Source organism: Quercus robur, chromosome 7, assembly GCF_932294415.1.
Source record: "Quercus robur chromosome 7, dhQueRobu3.1, whole genome shotgun sequence".
Classification (NCBI taxonomy): Eukaryota; Viridiplantae; Streptophyta; class Magnoliopsida; order Fagales; family Fagaceae; genus Quercus; species Quercus robur.
In genome coordinates this window covers 14,071,132-14,091,932 of record NC_065540.1, presented here as the reverse complement: position 1 = coordinate 14,091,932, position 20,801 = coordinate 14,071,132, and the positions used below count along the sequence as shown (strand labels likewise).

General features: G+C 40.5%; 1 protein-coding gene across 1 annotated transcript; it reads right to left on the bottom strand.

The window, feature by feature from the left end:
- Nucleotides 1-18,452: 18,452 nt before the first annotated feature.
- Nucleotides 18,453-20,567, bottom strand: LOC126691047 (uncharacterized). The gene has a single exon (XM_050386125.1). It carries the CDS (start codon nucleotides 20,565-20,567, stop codon nucleotides 18,453-18,455), a length of 2,115 nt encoding a protein of 704 aa, XP_050242082.1.
- Between the last annotated feature and the right edge of the window lie 234 nt (nucleotides 20,568-20,801).

Genomic DNA, 20,801 nt, shown 5'->3' with positions numbered 1-20,801 from the left:
TCACACTCAATCCCTATAGTCTCCCAAGAATCTTTTTAAATGCAGTTCTAGTTGTGGAAAAGGGAGTGTACTCACTGGTAGTGCATTCCTGGTCCCAAAGATAAAATTATGATTCTAGTAGCTAACAGTAGACTCGGTAATTAAAGATTTTGTTATTCAACTGACACTTCTTACCTTTTATATATTTCCAACAAAAATGTTTAGAAATTGAAACTTTAAATTCCTTTTAATCCATTATAAATTTAGGGTTTAATTTATCTCAAATACTTTTTTAAAAAAATAATATCATTTTGTTTTAATAAGAGATTGCCACTTTATCCACTAACTAAATAAAAGGTAAAGATTGAAATCCACTATTACTGATCACTGTGTATTTAAAACAAAAGAATATATCTAGTGAAAAAAATACTGGAGGTAAGCTAAACCCATAAATTTATAACTACAACTTCAAAAAAAAAAAAAATAAAACCTCTATCTCTTATGGCAACCACCGCTATAAAAGTTTATTGGGACTTGGTGAATTTGGCCAGAGGTCAAAGCTTGCTTACATGCAAATGCAATGACAAGATCGAGTTGGGAAACCTTCAAGCAGTAATGTTTGAAGGAGACTGCAAGAATGTATGTCATCTTTAACTTTAACCCAGACTTTTCCTCCTATTGGATGATTCAATTAATCATCCAAGATATCAATAATATCATTGATGTCAATGTCATCCTAAACCCAGACTCTTTTTCCCTTGGTAAATTCAATCAATCATCCAAGATATCAATTTGCTCTAATCAGTGCACGAAGAGTTCTGCTCAGTATGTTTGAAGCGGGGTCACCACGTTGATGTGGTCTTGGGCTAGACCCACTTGGGCCGAATCTTGACACCCAAGGACTTGTTCAAAGGCCCATTGAGCTTTGACTTTATGGGTTTTCCCCTTTTAAAGGGCCCATTCCCATCTCATTTATTCCCAACTGGGTTTTGTTTTAGGATTGAGATGGGTTGGTCCCCATGCTTGTAAAATTTAGGCTTGTATCAATTCAAATCTTAATCATTTTTTTATATACAAAAAGTAGACTACTGAACAACAGTTCATATAGATGTAGACTTTTTCATTTTTAATATGTCAAGCTTTTATCTTCAGTGAACCTTCTTTTTGGGTGAAGGGAAAAACTATTAACAACAAAGAGGTAAGGGTACTTGTTTTTTATACATCAACCATTCTCATAAAATGTTTTTTAAAATAATTGATTAATGGTTATCTTAAGGGTACTCGTTAACTAGACCTCACTATACACGAAGCAGCTCCATGAACATGTGAGTCTCATTATATTTTTATATACATACATATATATATATACATACATATATATATATATATATATATATATATATATATTACTTTTTTGAGGGTGGGATTGGTTGTTTGTTTTGGATTTGAGTAATAAACAATAAACATGAAAGCTATTTCAAATCATTTTGCCCCAGGCCCATATAATATACAAGTTAGGAGTTCCAATCTCCCACAAAAAAGAAGTGCATACATGGGGCCAGGTTTGGACAGAGCGAGCCCATTGCAACGCAAGCCAGGATTGTCATGTCCTGTGGGCTCGCCCAAAATTGATTGACATGGAGATTAAGACTACAAATTGATGATCCATGCACTGATGCACATGTGACATGCATGAGGACAAGATTTGGTATTTCAGCTTTGATTAATTAGGTTATTATGGTGTATGCATGCTACACACAGTACAAGATCTACAAATGCTTGCATGAATTATGATGGAAAATCCAACACCTTAAGTGATGCTAGTATATAGGAGCATATGCAAGTTCTACAAATTTTCACTTGAATTTTCTCTTTTGAATCTTGATTTGGCACTGATCAACAAGGTTTTCAGACCCGAACCGTTTATTGAACCGTAAAAGAGAGAAGTTCAAGGTTTTTGAGGTCGAATCGGAGTCGAACCGTGATGATTTTATAATTAATTTAATAATTATTTTAAATATATATAAAAATATTAAATTAGTAAAAAATATAAAAATTAACTAAAATAGTCCGATTAAAACTATAAATCCATATTTTAACTATGTCTAATATATTCATCAATAGCCTAAATCTGTAATATCTATCCAATAATAATAACCATTTTTTTATAAAAAGAAAATTAAAAGCATCAGATTGTCTTTCCAATTTCCACTTTCCAATGCCCACGTGACCAGTTGTCTAACTCACATTCACAAACCTAAAAATGCACTAGAAACAAAAGTAAATGAAATTAAAGGAAGAGATAAAAAAGCAATACAAACAGAAGCAGATGAAGAAAGAATTGTTATGTTATATCCATAATATTTTTCGCAATATTTTTACAAGAATCACATCAAAATCTTATATAGAAAGTTGTTACTAGTTCTAATTTGAATTCACCACTGAAATTATTTTTTTACTCATCAATATTAGCTAATAACAATCTATTACTAAAAATTTATTGTGAAAATATTGTGGTAGCATTTCTTAATGGTCATTTCTTAATATTAAATACCACACGTTTGAAGCAAAAAAAAAAAAAAAAAAAAAAAAAAAAAAAAAAAAAAAAAAAAAACGAAGGGATAAAGACCACCACACATTTTCATAGGAACCCAATTTATTACTCAACTATCAACCTCACATTTACTTCACAATTATCACATTCACATATTCACATCAGAGAGAGAGAGAGAGAGAGAGAGAGAGAGAGAGAGAGAGAGAGAGAGAGAGAGAGAGAGAGAGAGAGAGAGAGAGAGAGAGAGAGAGAGAGAGAATCTGAAGTGCTGGTGGAAATCAACGTGCACAGATCGAAGGCCAGCGGAGATCGAGGTGGTGGAGATCGGTGTTCACCATGTAGCACTACCTCGTCCGCCGCCCCACCGCTGTTTGTCCTCCTCCCCACCACCAAACTAGGTCGGATCGGTTTGTTCTTGTTCTTCTTTTTTATTTTTATTTTTATTTATTTATTTTTCATATTTGCTTGTTTTGATTCAAATTTATTGTAAGAATTGGATTTTGTTTTGTATTTTGTGTTTGGATTATGTGAGATGTTTTTTGAGAGTGAAGCAAAGATGAGACGTTTTCTGGGTTAGATCAGACGTTTTCTGATTTCTTTTTACTTGTATTCAAATTCTTTACCAGTGGATTTTTTTTTTTTTTTCGACCAAAAATAGTAAATATTCCAATATGGTGCCTGTGGGGACCGGCCCAAAATAATAGGCTGGCTGGGCCCTAGGCCCGTCCGAGGACGCAGCCCGTCCGAGGAGTCAGCGTGGCTTAAGCAATCCTTATTCAGGCCCACTGGGGCAAAGAGAACATATCCGAGGAGTAATTTCTCCTCGGATACTGCAAAATCCGGAGCAAAGGTATATCCTAGCCACTATAGTCTATCTTCCAAATACGTAAAAAGGAAGGAAACCCGAAATATCTCAGCAAAGGCTGCCACCACCACATTAAATGCATTACAACTACTCTCCTGGCCGCATTAATGAGGAGAAGACCCCTGAACAGTGCTACCTTGGCTACCGCAACTTACAAAGAATTGAGAGGGGTGTCTTATAGGACAGGTGCTCAAGTGGGGGTTTGGATGATCAACAAGTGTAAAGCTCAGATGATAGGAAATGACCTATATAATATGTAAAAGTCCCCCAAGAGAAGGGGACGAAAAAAAAGAAAAGAAAGAGAGAATACCGTAGAGAAGCCTCACTACATTGATCTGTAGCTATTAATCAAGTTTTTAGCCTTATCATTTCTGGAGACCTTTCTACACAGTGGCATTTTCGTTCTTGTTTGTGTATTTCCTTAACCCATGCATCAAACCGTTTAAACTAACTAAAACCGAGTTCTTTAACCCATACTCTACAAAAATTCATTGTGTGGGACCTTTTGGACCAAGACTTGAGCGACAAGGATTGGGTCACCAAATTGTTCACATACAGTGCCGTTTAAGGCTTTAATTTTTTTTTTTTTTTTTTAAAAGGGACCTATGAGAACCGTGAGAACCGTGAGGTCCGACTGCGGTTCGCACGAGTCCCTGCTTTTTTCCCATAGAGCGGTTCTTGAGGTTAAAAGAACCACAAAAATGAGCAGTTTGAGGTTTTTCCGATCGGACCGTATGGTCCGGTCCGGGTTTCAAAACCTTGCTGATTGATCGATTTCCACACTCGATATATCATTCTAATAGTTAGGAGCTATGATTTTTTTATTATATATATATTTTTTTATTTTTTAAATTAAACTTTTCTTCATCTCATGGCCAAAATCATGTTTTTACCCTTAAGTTCTAAAATTATCTTTGTACCTTTAAATTTTAATGTTAGGATAAATAATAGTTGAAAAATAGGGTACTACATATATAAAGAATTAAGAACAAATATTGTGTTAATGAAAACAATCATATCATGTCTTTAAGCCTACTTCAATTCTCTGTTCCTTTACAATTTTTTCCTAAATTCTCAACAAGAAGCTAGAAATGGCTAACTATATATATAACTAGTTATAGGCCCGTGCGTTGCATGGTTTTATGAAAAAACTTATAAAATAAATGTCTAAATAATTATATATTTTAATAGATTCAATAAAGATAAAAGAAAAAATTATCAAGTGTAAATAATTATCTCACTAAAATAAGGGGTAAGATTTCTTCCTAAAACTAAATCAAATTGATAATTCCAAATTGAATTTTAAATTGATAATTATTTTTTAAAAAGTAATATTATAAATTAAAATTAAAGTTAATAATTCAAGAATACATGTGTAGAACATCTTGATAATTTGATGTAACATAAAAATCAAATAAGAAAATTGTTAAAATTAATCTATTAATTCTAATTGTGGGGCCCAATAATTTGTGGCCTTGGCCCATTTATTCATTGGGGCCCAAGGCCCGAGCCGAGGAAGGTTATGGCCCAGGAGCGGTAATACAAGTACAAAATAGTCTTGGGACACAGCCGAGGATGATTCAGTCCTCGGCATGTCTGAGGTCTCACTGGAAGGAAGGGCAAAAACGGTATAAGAACAGTTTGGAAAAAATCTAAAATATCTAGGTCAATAGAGAAGGATACGCTGGAAAGTATAACGACCAGGGAAAGCTGCCCTTACTGCCATTCAATACTCTGCACCTGACAGAGCCATACTCTCCAGCTTTTACAACCACCTCCAACCACTCTGGATATAGGCTGATGGGACAAGTATCAGTCTTGGAAAAGTCGATCCTACACGTGGACGAAGGATAAGGAACACATGCTAGTATAAAAGGAAAAGTAAGCAATCCAGAGCAGAGGCTAGGAAAAATGGCCAAAAACCAGAGCCTCCCAGCCCGCCTCCAGGAGAAAGACTCCTATGGCGATCACGATTTAGTTATGTACGAACACCACGAAAAACCCACCGTCTGGTGACTAAGGCCTAGCCTTTCAAACCCACGCTTTATAAATGATATTGTTTGGGCCTTTTTACGTGCGAACCTAACACTACTATGAGTTGTCGCCAAATCATGTCCTTACAATTGGCGCCGTCTGTGGGGAAGGCTTGTGTGTTGGCACAGGCAGTAGGTCGAGACAGTCCCCTTATCATTTCTAACAGCCGGTTGTAGTGTTCTAGCGTAAAGTTCCACTAAGGGCTATGTTTCTTTACTAGGGGCTGCCCTTCGTAGCGTCAGCAGTACGGATGGTTCTAGGGGCTTGGCCGAGGAGCTAATTCCCCATAAACCAAGGTCCCATGCCATAGCCGAGGGGTTAATTCCCCCAACTACTTAAAAATCAAGTTTTGGACAGAACCAAAGTATTGCATGGTCCTCGGACTCAAATCTATGGGGAAACCAACTACTTAAATTGAGTTTTGGACAGAACCAAGGTATTGCATAGTCCTTGGACTCAAACCTATGGGGAAACCAACTACTTAAATTGAGTTTTGGACAGAACCAAGGTATTGCATAGTCCTCGGACTCAAACCTATGGGGAAACCAACTACTTAAATTGAGTTTTGGACAGAACCAAGGTATTGCATAGTACTCGGACTCAAACCTATGGGGAAACCAACTACTTATCAAAATCAAGTTTTGGACAGAACCAAGGTATTGCATGGTCTTCGGACTCAAACCTATGGGGAAACCAACTACTTATCAAAATCAAGTTTTGGATAGAACCAAGGTATTGCATAGTCCTCGGACTCAAACCTATGGGGAAACCAACTACTTATCAAAATCAAGTTTTGGACAGAACCAAGGTATTGCATGGTCCTTGGACTCAAACCTATAGGGAAACCAACTACTTATCAAAATCAAGTTTTGGACAGAACCAAGGTATTGCATGGTCCTCGGACTCAAACCTATGGGGAAACCAACTACTTATCAAAATCAAGTTTTGGACAGAACCAAGGTATTGCATGGTCCTCGGACTCAAACCTATGGGGAAACCAACTACTTATAGAAATCAAGTTTTGGATAGAACCAAGGTATTGCATGGTCCTCGGACCCAAACCTATGGAAAGGTCGGCTACTTAATAAAAATTCTAAGTTGCTCAATCCTCGGATCAAAAACCAGAAGAGGTTAAAGCTATGAAAGTTATTAGGAAGATGGTGAAACACTTTATTACTCAGCAACCTGTAAGTGCTGTTCATTTTTGGGTTATATGTCTTCGGATGATTACCTCCTACACCGCACCGAGCATTTAGCTGTCATCTCGACTATTTTGGGGTAAGTGTTGCTTTCTCAGGTCGGCATTATTGTGCCAAACAACTCTATTAAGTTCATAATAATATATTTTCCTTAGCAAGGGTTTTGATCCTAAATGTCATTTGTTCAAATTAGTATTATTGTGTCGAACAGCACTCGTAAGTTCATGATAACGTCTTTTTTCTTGGTAAGGGATTTCAGCCCTAAGTATTGTGTTCTCAGGTCGGCGGTATTGTGCCAGACAGCCCTAATAAGCTCATCATAATATCTTTTCCTTTTCTTCTTAATAAGGATTTTAGCCCAAAGTATCATTTGTTCGATTCAGTATTATTAATTCGGATAGTTTCAATAAGCACAGAGCAAGATCTTTTTATTAACTGGGATTTTGGCCCTAAGCATCGTTCAAAGTATGGAAATAAAAGAGAAGTCACAAAGTAGCGCGTCTATCTACGACATATCCATTCCAAAAAAAAAAAAAGATAGAACATACGAAATAAAGCAATGATAATTTTTATTAATATAAAGGGGTATTACAGTGTACAAAGAAGGGCTTAAACAAGCCTATATAGAAAATGAGTTACTAAAACAATAAAAAAAAAAACACAAACGAACAGCCAGAAATCTTTTTAAGCTCTGCTCCCAAGTCTTTCCAAACTCTGCTCCATTAGCATCCATATCGAGAGGAGGACCTTCCTTGGTGGGAGAGGAGAAGAAGAGGAAGAAGGAAAAGCACCAGGATGGATCTGGTGGTGGAAAGAAGAAGAAAGAGAGGCAAAAGGAGGCACCAATGAAGGAAGAGAGGAAGAAGCAGGGATACTTTGTCCCTGCGTCAGTCCTGACTCCTAACACGCTGGTGCCATGTTAGCTATGCTCATAAGAGAGCGGCTGGTACTGATAATGGGTGACCCCAGCTCAGTCGCGCCAAAAGTTTGACGCGACGAGCCCCTGCTTCGAATTTTGGCTGAAAGGAGGGTAAGAAGGATCTTGAGTCTCTGCCATCCCTGCCCTGACCGAGCCATTTTGAGCTTCATAAGAACATGGTATTTCTGGGAAGGGTGTGGTTCCTTCATTACTTACTCCTATCTCGAACGTAACACAATTTAAGGTGTAACTAGCGGATAAAGTAAGCTCTGGAGGAGGCTAAGTGTTTCAGATTTCAGAAGGATTAAAAGGGTCTCTGTACAAGAGAAATAACCTCTTGCTTTTCTTCTTATATGAAGGGCAAAACGGAAGGTATTTAATCTGTCCAGATTTCCAAGAAAATCTGTAAACGAGAATATACCCGTTCCACTTCCCCACACCGTCAATAACCGTCGAATTTAAATGGTCTCGTAAAGGGAAATCATTAAAGGCGCATTTTGGATAAGCAAATGGCAGGAACGCATTGTGAATGAATTTAGGGGAATGTCTCGTAGCCCGGTATGTTTCCTGGGTAGATGAAGAGACACCAACATTAATGAAGGACCGAGTTAAACGAGCTGTAATAAAGGCTTGGCATTACCAAAACCCTCCTCTCCAACCAAAAGGTCGGACAGCAGGATTTTGAGGGGCTATTGTGGGGCCCAATAATTTGTGGCCCTAGCCCATTTATTCATTGGGGCCCAAGGCCCGAGCCGAGGAAGGTTATGGCCCAGGAGCGGTAATACAAGTACAAAATAGTCTTGGGACACAGCCGAGGATGATTCAGTCCTCGGCATGTCCGAGGTCTCACTGGAAGGAAGGGCAAAAACGGTATAGGAACAGTTTGGAAAAAATTTAAAATATCTAGGTCAATAGAGAAGGATACGCTGGAAAGTATAACGACCAGAAAAAGCTGCCCTTACTGCCATTCAATACTCTGCACCTGACAGAGCCATACTCTCCAGCTTTTACAACCACCCCCAACCACTCTGGATATGGGCTGATGGGACAAGTATCAGTCTTGGAAAAGTCGATCCTACACGTGGACGAAGGATAAGGAACACATGCTAGTATAAAAGGAAAAGTAAGCAATCCAAAGCAGAGACTGGGAAAAATGGCCAAAAACCAGAGCCTTCCAGCCCGCCTCCAGGAGAAAGACTCCTATGGCGATCACAATTTAGTTATGTACGAACACCACGAAAAACCCACCGTCTGGTGACTAAGGCCTAGCCTTTCAAACCCACGCTCTATAAATGATATTGTTTGGGACTTTTTACGTGCGAACCCAACACTACTATGGGTCGTCGCCAAATCGTGTCCTTACACTAACCATATTTAATAATTAATTCTATGACCCTAAACCTAAGCATATAAATTAGATCAAAGCTAAGAAAATTAGTTTAAACAAAAGGTAACCAATACACAAAACTTAATCAATTTAATAAAAACCAAATACAAAAACAAAGAAGGAGCCTTTAGAAACTCGACAATGTTTTTGAATGTTTTGAATTCATTAATTAAAATCACATGAAGACGAAAAATCAATAACAACACTAAAGAAAATAAATAAAATGAAAATAATAATAATAAAAGAAGAAAAAATGCATACCTACATTGTCATGGGATTTAGGCATTCACATATTGAAATAAGCTTCACTCCAAAAAGGATATATAGGGTTATATATATTGGTAGAGTTCCATTTGAAATATAATTCATTTAAATCTTATTGAAATTAAATATATCTAATCAATGTGTTTGTTTTTATCCCATAAAAATTGGAATTAAAGAAAAAAAGGTCATATGAATAGAATGAAAAAAAGAAAAAAGAAAAAAAAGAGTTGATTCAACATAACGTAACATATAAAAAAATTAAAAATTAAAAAAAAAATTTAAAAAGAGAGAAAGAGAACGTGGTTGATAGCTATAAGGAATTTTGAGATATATATATATATATATATATATATATATATATATATATATAAATGTCATAAACGTAGAAATTATCAAATTATTGGAGATATATACTATTTCTTGGGATAGATTTATATTAATCACCTCTTGAAGAATTTGGATTGTGCTTATCCCTTAATAATCAAGTTTTATAACTTGATATTCTAATAAAATAATTTTAATTTAATAATATTAAAATTTTGAAAATTTAGATGATAAATATTATCTAAATTAAATTTTTGTATGTTAAATATTGTCCCCTAATTTAAGTAATATATACTAACAAATAAAAAAAATAATGTTAATTAGATGATATATATTATCTAAATTAAGTTTTTGTATGTTAAATATTATTCCTTAATTTAAGAAATATATCCTAACAAATAAAAAAATAATGTTAATCTAATTTTATTTAATGATAAGAATGAATTAGAGTCCAGGTAGTATACTATTCCCTTTTAATTCTTTAAAAAATTTGATATAATAATTATCAAATATAAAATGATAACACCTAATAAAATAATTATTTTGTAACCTACCAATTGTGCTCTAATGAGAATTTTGTATCTTTAATTAATTCTCAAACCATAATCATATAAATTATATAAATCATAGGCAAATTAGGTTAAACAAAAAAAAAAAAAAAAAAAAAAAAACCTATTTGATTTAATGAAAAAAAAAATTAGAGCAAACAAATACATACCTAAAAGGTTGTAGGTAGAAGAAGAGAAGTATATAGAAAAAGAACCATATAGTACATATTCATTATAAATTATTTAGTATATATACACTCCACATTGAAGAAATTGATACGAATAAAAAGTCTAATGTTAGTGTAATTTGTGGGAGTGTAAAGTTGAAGTCTAAATCTTAAAAAAAGTGGTAAGAGGAAATTCAAAGAATTTAGTGTTTTATTTAAATACTAAGAGTACTTGCTGTTTTTTTTTTTTTTTAACATGTACTACCTTGCTGATTTTTTAAAGTGTACAACGTTGCTTTTATATATATATATATATATATATATATATATACACGTGTAGTAATATAATTTAAATTAAAAAATAAGGATAAGTTGAAGATTTTGGATTGTAATCGAATTATCAACTTAGAAATTATAGGAGAAGAAGATAAGAACAAAAAAAAAATGTCTATTTTTTTTAAAAAATCTAACAAAATTTCTGCAATTTGATGGAGAGGAAGAGAATTTTCAATTGTGTGGAAATTAGATATCTAATCATTTTAGGAATTATAAGAGAAGAAGAATTAACTTAGGATGTATGTTTACCCAAAATCTTCATCTAATACTTTATTTTTACTGCCTCTAGACTACCATAGAGATAAGAGTTACCAATCCTTTTCATGTGGATAGCAGTATCTGAATTCTACTTTCAATTCTTTCCACAGAAATTTCCAATTAACTTATCAAAGTCACAGTACCTAACACATTTTTTTAACAGAATTAACAATCAAGCCATTGTTAAAATGGCCGTTTAAACCAAAAGTCTTATCAACGTGATGTTCACTCTTGTGATAAACAAAAGAAAAATCCATGCTATTATGTCATTCTCTATAGGTGGGGCTAAAGTTTTGCATTTCCACAGAAAGCTAATCCTGTTATCTCGAATTGAATTTTTTTTTGTATTCCACAGAAAGCACACGTTGTTAACAGATTCTATCCCTCGCTTCAAACTTGCAACCCCAACAGAATGACACACTCTTGTCTTAGTTACGAGTGGGTTTCGTTAATATTCTTTCATGGGATTCTTCTTGATGATGATTTGATCGTCAGTTGATTTATGATCGTCCAGATGAAACTGTTCCTTGCCAGACCAACCTTCTGCAACCCGTGGACGAACGAAAGGAAGTAGTTTGCCGGCGTTGTGCCTGCAAAAAGGTCTCCGATGCCAAAGTTAGAAAGATTGACAAAGGAGAACAATGGGAGTAATTTGCTAGAGTGTTTTCTTACCCTACCCCTTTCGGGGTTCCGTCTTTATATATGTGTGTTTGCAGGTTTTCTCTTCTAGCCGTTGGTGGAGCCTTGATGGAGGCTTTAATCTAGCCTGGTAACGTCTTTGCTGGGTGTTAATGATGAGCTGCCATTCCCAACGGTCTGAAGGTTTGATTACTGTTTCGTAACCGTTCCGTGGAGAGTGGGAACGAGTGTTCGGATCTTTGAGCAACGACCTTACCTCTCTGGACGATTTTAGTAAGATCGTCCCTATCTTGCATTGTATGGACGATTACCATTTTGGTCGGGGTTATCAGCTGCCCCCCTATTCCATGGTCATCCATTATTTGGACGATTATAGGAATATGAAAAGATTGTTATTTATTTTTCAGAAATGGCGCTTCGAGTTCTGCTCCGCATTGATTGCGTAGTGGCGGCTGTGGCTCCTCTCAGTGCCACGTGTCAGATTTCTACTGGTGGGAGTGCCTCGTTTCCGGTGAGTGCCTTTTCAGTTTTCCCGCACTTTCCAAGGCAGAAACCTTTGATTTCTTTTGGCTTTTCCTTTTTGCACTTCCCCATTGCAGTTGATCTCTCTTACGCGTATTTTGCTCCTCACCTCCTCAGTTTCCTCCCTAACTTCCAGGTACGCCCACCCCATTTACGCTTTTCTTTCCTTTTCAGTTTTTCCTTGCATTTGTGTCACTTAAATTCTTTTCCCTTTCTGTACTGGTTTCTCTTCTCACTGAGTGGTGGAGTTAGTTTTTTTTCTTTTTTCTTTTTAATGGTGGACACTTTCGAAGTTAGGCGTAGCTTCCCTTCCGTAGCCTTTCTCCTTGCCCGCCTAGGTTCCTTGATAGAGTTTTCTGGTGACCTATTAGGTGCGCCTTCCCTCGCCGGTTCGTACCCAACAGTGGAGGAATTTGTTAATAGGGGTTCTGGGCTAGGTTCGGCGTTGGGTGTTTTATACCCCCTTCTGTTGGAGTCTCAAGCTTGGTTCCGGTCTATCAGAGGGCAACTAAGAGAGGAAAGTATGGGTTTAGAAGAAGGGTTAGGTGATTTAGAAAGGGGTTCGTCCTCAAATGTGGTCGAGGAAGAGGCCGGGACCGTTGCTATAACCACCACTCCTTCCCGTGCTCCTTCGTCCTCCCATTCCCCTGTTCTGGCGACGGCCCGTCGATTTCATGCCTTGAAGGAAAATTGCTCCTTAAAAGTTGAGGTTTTTAGTAAATTTAAGGACAGATTCCAATTTCCAGAGGGAACTAAGGCTCGTCTACCCAGGAAGGGCGAAAAGGCTTGTGCCTTTGCCCACGGAGAAGTTTGCTTTTATGAGGCTGCTTTTTCGTGTGGCCTCCGATTCCCCGTCCATCCATTCATAATGGAGCTTCTTTACCATTTTAACCTTGCACCGGGGCAACTTATGCCTAACTCTTGGAGAATAATGATTAGTTGCATGGTGATCTGGACGACCATTGCTGACGGGGATATGATCTCAGTTAATGAGTTTGTCTACTTATATCGTCTGAAAGAGTCCAGAGAATTTGGGTATTACGAGTTCGTCCCTTGGTCTAGGAAGGCCCGTCTGGTAGCTGACCTTCCGTCGTCCTTTCGCTACTGGAAATCAAGATACTTCTTTGTATCTGGGGATGGTTGGGAAACATTGCCTGACGATCTGTGGGGGAATGTACCTAGATTGCTGCGACGATGGGAGACCCCGTTGATTGGTGCGTGTTCCCCAATGTTGTTGGCCCTTTTTTTTTTTTTTTTTTTTAGCTTCTGTGTCTTGACGTCGTCCTTTGCAGTGAAAGACCGTCCGGAGCTAGAGGCCAAGTTTGCAAAGCGAGTGCAGGCTGCTCTTGAATACGCAAGGACGATAGAAGATTTTGGTGAGCTGATTGATCCGCGAACCTTGGCCCGTCACTGCCTGGGACCAGAACCTTCACTTTACGTTCTCAGTACCCTTGACCGTGAAGAGAGAAAACGTAAGTTGCACTTCACGCTTTTTCTTCGTGTTTATCTGCATTCTTTTTATTCGTCCTTACGTCTTTTTTATTCGTCCTTACACCTCTTTTATTCGTCCTTGATATCATTTGGGTAGAAATGACGTCGAAATTCAACAAGGAGATGTATGATAAAATTAAGGGCAAAAAGAATGAGCCCCTGTCCAGCATAGGCCAGAAGAGGCTGAGAATCACAGATAAGGAGAAGGAGAAAGAGGTGGAGGCGAGAGGGTCGTCCACACCAACCCTTGGTCTGGACGAAGGTCTGGTTGCATCTCCTGGTGTTTCAATCGAGGAGGTTGCTCGTCCTTCGAAGAAGCAGAAAGCTGCTAGCAAGGGGAAAGGAAAAGCTGATGCCAGCGTTTGGTCAGATGCAGGGACGGCCATGGACCGTGCTACCGAGCTCTTTACTCCTGCTGAGATGAGGGAAGTCACGAGCATTCCTTCACACGAGATGGTGAGCCGCCGCGTCCATAAACTCGTGCAGGTGAGTCACCATATATCTTGTTCTTTTCTTCGTTTTTATCTGCCTGACCATCTTTGTTGTTTTTCATTGAGCTAATTTTTATTAACTTTGTATTCGTCCATAGGTGTTGGGGGAGACCATGCACATCACCACTCAGTACCTGGCGAATGAGGAGAAGGCCGTCGTGGCCAACTCGAAGGTAGACGCTCTGGAGGCTGAAGCTTCTGGTTTGCGCAAGGATTTGATCACGACTATGGACTCTCTCAACGCTTCTAAGGAGGAAGTCCGTGTGCTGACGGAGCAGCTGGATGCCGAGAGACAAACCGTGAAGCAGAAGGACGAACTGCTAGCGGCGGCCGCTCAGAAGATGAAGGTTGCAGTGGCCAAGGCCGTCATTGCTTTTCAATCCACTGAGGAATACAACACCATTCTCTTCCAGTGGTACTTTAAAGGGTTCAAGCTGCTGCGAAGGTATCTCGTCAAGCATGGTCCTGCCGTGAGCCTTGACGATTTAGACTTTGAAGCCGTTGATAAGGAGATTGAGGAGGACGAGGCGGCTCAAACAGGAGCGTCCACCGGCGTCGAACCACCTCAGGCCACCCAGGACGATGACATTCCCCCTTCAGCTTAGTTTGCCTTAAGAAAATTTCCCTTTTTTTTTTTTTTTTTTTTTTTTTTTTTTTTTTTTTTTTATGCACCAAGTCAAGAACAGCAGTCGTTTGGATGCCCCTCCTGTTTTTTGGGGCCCCCTATTTTTGTTTCTAGAACAATTTAACTTTATGTTTGATTTTATAAATGTCTGTGCTTGCTCTTTTGATTTTGGAAATGTTTCCCATTATCTGACTTTTTGGTTGTCCTGTATGGATGAGATTGTGTTGATCAATTTGAAGGGTTTGTCCCTCTTGCTCTTCTGTACAGATGAGATCATGTTGTGCGATGTACATGGACATCGAGGGAATTTAGCTTTAGAGGCGACGTCCATCTCTTTAAGGAACTTTTGTCGTCGTGATGCTTCGATGTAATTCGTTCAAAGAATTTTGCCGTCATTATTCTTTTTTAGAGACGACGTAATTCCGTTCATGATTTGTATCCATTAAGGACGTAATTTAGCTTTCAGGGACGATGTACATCCATTAAAGAATTTTATCGTCACTAAGCTTTTTAGGGACGATGTACGTCCATTTAAGGAGTTTTATTGTCATTAAGCTTTTTAGGGACGATGTACATCCATTTAAGGAATTTTATCGTCATTAAGCTTTTTAGGGACGATGTACATCCATTTAAGGAATTTTATCGTCATTAAGCTTTTTAGGGACGATGTACATCCATTTAAGGAATTTTATCGTCATTAAGCTTTTTAGGGACGATCGCCTGTGCTTATCTTTGGAAACAGTGATGAATGATTTGCTCGATAACATTCAAGGGATGCTGGATAATACTTATAACTCGAACAATTGCTTACATAAGATAGAAGTATCAAATTGGTTTTACAATGAAGTTTATGGTTCCTTTTCGTAATACCTCTTTAGATGCTCAACGTTCCATGGACGAGGTAGTCTTTTCCCTTCTGAATCCTCCAGGTGGTAGCTGCCCTGACGCGAATAATGGACGACTCTGTAGGGTCTTTCCCAGGACGGTCCCAACTTACCATGTGCTGGGTCCTTTGTGGCAGGGGTGACTTTTCTAAGGACGAGGTCACCAATGTTGAATCTTCTTAGCTTCACTCTTTGATTATAGTATTCTGCTATCTTCTGCTGGTACTTTGCCATTTTCTTAGCTGCCTGATCTCTGATCTCGTCCAGGCTGTCTAAGTTTTCCTTCAATTGGTTCTCATTGGTTTGTTCGTCAAAAAATTCCCTCCTCAAGCTTGTGAGACCAACTTCTGTGCCATATGTCAGACTGAATGGTGTTTCTCCAGTTGGTGTCCGCGCTGTCGTCCTGTATGCCCATAGGGCGCTTGGCAGTTCCTCAGGCCACATTCCTTTTGCCCCCACCAACCGGGACTTGATGATCTTCAGCAGGGTCCGGTTGGTTACTTCCGTCTGTCCATTGGCCTGGGGATGCCCTGGTGATGAATACTTATTTTTGATGCCCAAGCTCGAGCAAAATGACCTGAAGCTTTGGCTGTCAAACTGACGACCGTTGTCTGATATGATCGTCCTTGGTATACCAAACCTGCAAACAATATTTTTCCAAACAAAATTTTGTACCTTTGCTTCGGTGATTGTTGCCAGAGCTTCTGCCTCCACCCATTTTGTGAAGTAGTCGATCGCGACAAGCAGAAACTTCACCTGTCTCTTTCCCTGAGGTAAGGGACCCATGATGTCGATCCCCCATTGTGCGAATGGCCAGGGAGATGATATTGTGGTCATCTTCTCCCCGGGGATTCTTTGAACATTCCCATATCTTTGGCAACTGTCACACGTCCTCACAAAGTCAGCTGCGTCTTGTTGCATTGTTGGCCAAAAGTAGCCAGCTCTCAGGATATTTCTGGCGAGGGATTTTGCCCCCGTGTGATCTCCGCAGATCCCACCATGCACTTCTTCAAGGATGTACCTGGCTTCCTCCTTTTCAACACATCTCAAATACGGTTGGGAGTAGCCTCTTTTGTAGAGTTCGTCATTAAGTATCGTAAATCTGGCTGCTCGTCTCCTGACCTTTTTAGCTTCCTCTGGATCGTCCGGTAGTCGTCCTTCTTGAAGGAATGTGACTATCGGGCTCGTCCATCCATAGTCTGTATGGACGGAGGAAATCTGAAGTTCCAGTCTGCTGGGATGGTTCTGTTCTTCCATCTTCCAATCGGACCTCTTACCTCCGCTGTCCGTTGAGGCACTTCGGGCCACCTCATCAGCTTCTGTGTTCTGATCTCTGGGATCTGGACGAACTCTGCGTAATTGAAGGAACTGATCAACTGGTTTGTCAGCTTGAGGTATTTCTGCATCCTTGCCTCCTTTGCCTCGTACTCCCCCCTTACTTGTCCAATGACGAGTTGGGAATCGCTCCTGAGCACAACATTCTCAGTTCCTAGTGCTCGAGCCACTCTTAATCCTGCCAGTAGTGCCTCATATTCTGCTTCATTGTTGGTCACCGGGAGCTTAAGTTGGACTCCATACTTGATGACATTCTTTTCGGGAGAAGTGAGGACGATGTCAGCTCCGCCTCCGTGTTGAGTGGACGATCCGTCAGTATTAACCGTCCACACGCTCTCTATGTTTTCAGGGACGGTGAACTCTGCTATAAAGTCTGCCAGTGCTTGCGCTTTTATCGCCACCCTTGGACGATATTTTATGTCGAACTGGCTGAGCTCGACTGCCCACTGCACCATTCTTCCTGCTGCTTCGGGTTTGTTCATTGCCTTCTTAATGGGCTGATCCGTCATCACAACGATGGGATTGGCTTGAAAATATGGACGGAGTTTCCTTGAGGCCATAATCAGGGCGAAGGTGATCTTCTCCATACGTGGGTACCGTGCCTCGGCGCCCTGGAAGGCCTGGCTAACGTAATACACAGGAAGTTGTAAACCACCATCTTCTCTAATCAATGCCGCGCTGACAGCCGTGATTGAGACGGCTAAGTACAGGAATAGCTCTTCACCTTCTTTGGATGGGCTCAGGAGGGGCGGGTTGCTAAGATAACTTTTTAACTCTTGGAAGGCCGCTTCGCATTCCTCCGTCCATGAAAACGCTTTCTTCAAAGTCTTGAAGAATGGAAGGCATTTGTCCGTTGCCTTCGAGACGAACCGGTTGAGGGCCGCAATTCTCCCTGTTAGGGACTGCACTTCTTTGATCGTCCTGGGTGAAGACATTTCCAGGATGGCCCTGACCTTTTCAGGATTTGCTTCAATCCCTCTCTGCGACACTACAAACCCGAGAAACTTTCCCGAGGAAACCCCAAAGGCACATTTGGACGGGTTTAGTTTCATGCTATACCGTCTGAGAGTATTGAACGTCTCTCTGAGGTCGTCCAGATGGTTTTCTTCTTCCTTGCTCTTGACGAGCATATCGTAAATGTAAACCTCCACATTTCTCCCGATTTGCTTCTCGAACATCTGGTTTACCAATCTTTGATAGGTGGCCCCTACATTTTTGAGCCCAAAAGGCATGACTCGATAGCAGTAAAGTCCCTGGCTGGTGATAAAAGCGGTTTTTTCTTGGTCTTCTTCGGCCATTTGTATCTGGTTATATCCTGAAAACGAGTCCATAAATGTGAGAAGTTTGTGTCCTGCTGTGGAGTCTACTAGCTGGTCGATTCTGGGCAGCGGGAAGCTATCTTTTGGGCATGCTTGGTTCAGGTCTGTGAAGTCGACACACATCCTCCACTTCCCATTTGACTTTTTGACCATCACTACGTTGGCCAACCATTCTGGATAGTGAACTTCTCGGATAAATCTTGCTGCAAGCAACTTATTTACCTCGTCCATCACTGCCTTATTTCACTCGGGAGCAAAGACTCTCCTTTTCTGCTGGACAGGTTTCTTTTCGGGATCAACATTCAGATGATGCTAGATGAGGCTTGCTGGGATTCCTGGCATATCCTTGTGGCTCCAGGCGAAAATGTCGAGGTTGCTTTTCAGAAAGCTGACGATTTCGTCTTTCGTCTTTTGGCTCATGCTCGTCCCTATTTGGGTCGTCCTTGGAAGGTTCCTTTCAGCCAGATCTACCGTCTCAAGTTTCTCCATAATCTCTGGTGTCTTCTCCTCAATTGTCCACGTATGGTTTTCCTTTGAGGCCAGGACGGCATGGTAGCATTCCCTGGCCAGCACCTGATCACCCTTAATCTCCCCGATTCCATGTTCTGTTGGGAACTTCACCTTTAAGCAGTAGGTGGAGATAGCAGCCTTCCAACGATTAAGCATTGGTCTGCCAATGATCACATTGTAGGACGAGGGTGAGTCTACTATTAGAAAATTGTGCTGGTTAGTTACCTGAAGGGGGTATGACCCGGCTGTTACTGTTAACGTCGTGATTCCTCTGGGGTACACTTTGTCTCCGCTGAAGCTGACTAGGGGAGACTCAAAAGGACGAAGTCTTTTTGGGTCCAGCTTTAGTTGTTGGAAGGCAGGAAGATAGATTATATCTGCTGAACTTCCGCTGTCGACCAGGACTCTTCGCGTGTTGAACCCCTCGATCATGATCATAATGACGAGCGGATCATCATGGGGCTGCTTCACACTTCTGGCATCCTCCTCAGAGAAATGCAAGTCTTCACTGGTGCGTCTTTGCTTTGACGGAGGTGCACCGTGGACGCCATTTACCTGTCTTTGGTATGACTTCCTGAGAGACTTGAATGATCCTCCGGCGGTTGGTCCCCCGGCGATGGTTTTTATTTCCCCTAGCGCATTCTGTGGACGAGGTTGGGGGCGATCTTCGTCTCTTCGTGCATTCACTGGCTGGCTCTTCTGTCCGTACCTGCCGAAATCCCCCCTTTTTACATACTGTTGTAGCTTCCCATTGCGGATGAGCTCTTCAATCTGCTCTTTTAGGTCCCTGCAGTCCTCCGTGTAGTGCCCATGATCTTTATGGAAACGGCAGTATTTCCTCTTATCGCGTAATCCAGGTGCTGAATGGAGTGGTTTTGGCCACTTTAGGGATGGTTCGTTCCTTATTTCTGTTAGAATTTGATCTATGGGCATCACCAGCGGGGTGAACTTTGACGGACGAGGGTTTTTATCGTCCCTCCTTCGATTCCCATCGTCATTCCTCCTGTCAGTCCTTTCTCGTTTTAGCCCTCTTCGATCGTCCTCATTTTCCTTCTTCTTTTCCCTACTCTTATCTGCTCCATCAATAGCTGCCAGAGCTTCCTCCGCGTTCATGTACTTCTGAGCCTTTAACAGTGTCTCGGCCATCGTCTTAGGGGGGTTCTTTGCCAAGGATGCTACAAAATCCCTGGACTTCAATCCTGCTTTGAAGGTTGTGAGATGTACCTTGTCATCCGTCTCATCTATTTCCAACATTCCTCGGGTGAAGCGTGTCACGTAGGACCTCAGTGGTTCCTTCTCTCCTTGTTTGATGGTAAGTAAGTGGTCGGCAGTTCTCTTTGGTCGCTGCCCCCCCACGAAGTGACGGACAAAGGAGTTGCTCAACTGTTCGAAATTGTCGATGGATGATGTTGGCAACTTGTTGAACCATTCCCTGGCTGCTCCTTTGAGGGTCGTAGGGAATGAGCGACAGAAGATCTCGTCAGGCGGCTGTTGGAGGCCTAAGGTCGTCCTGAAGGTATTCAGGTGATCCAAGGGGTCTTTCAGCCCGTCGAAAGGTTCTAGTTGTGGTAGACGGAATTTGGAGGGTACAGGGCACTCCTGGACAGCTATGGTAAAGGGCGAATCCGTCTTCCGGACGATTCTCTCCAAACTTTGGTCCGTCTTTCCTTTTATGGCGTTTCTTAGTTCGTCCATCTCTTTCCTCATTTCTCTCAATAGGTCCGAACTTGCTTCCTCCGGAGTACTTGTCCGCCTTCTGTTGCTGTCTTCATCATCTCCCCTATCCACACGATTGCTTTCCTGTAGTAGTCGTTGTTTCATTTCTTGGTTCTGTCTTGTGAGTTCTTCCATGGTTGCTGACAGCGACTGGATTTGTAGGGCCAGCGCAGCAGGATCTGGGTTTGTACTAGATTCCATTTGGACTGGGGACAGATTACGTTTTGAATCGTCGTCCCCACAGACGGCGCCAAACTGATGATGATTTGATCGTCAGTTGATTTATGATCGTCCAGATGAAACTGTTCCTTGCCAGACCAACCTTCTGCAACCCGTGGACGAACAAAAGGAAGTAGTTTGCCGGCGTTGTGCCTGCAAAAAGGTCTCCGATGCCAAAGTTAGAAAGATTGACAAAGGAGAACAATGGGAGTAATT

Coding starts and splice junctions, on each gene's coding strand:
- LOC126691047 (XM_050386125.1), bottom strand. CDS start 20,567: ATGGAATCTAGTACAAACCCAGATCCTGCTGCGCTGGCCCTACAAATC.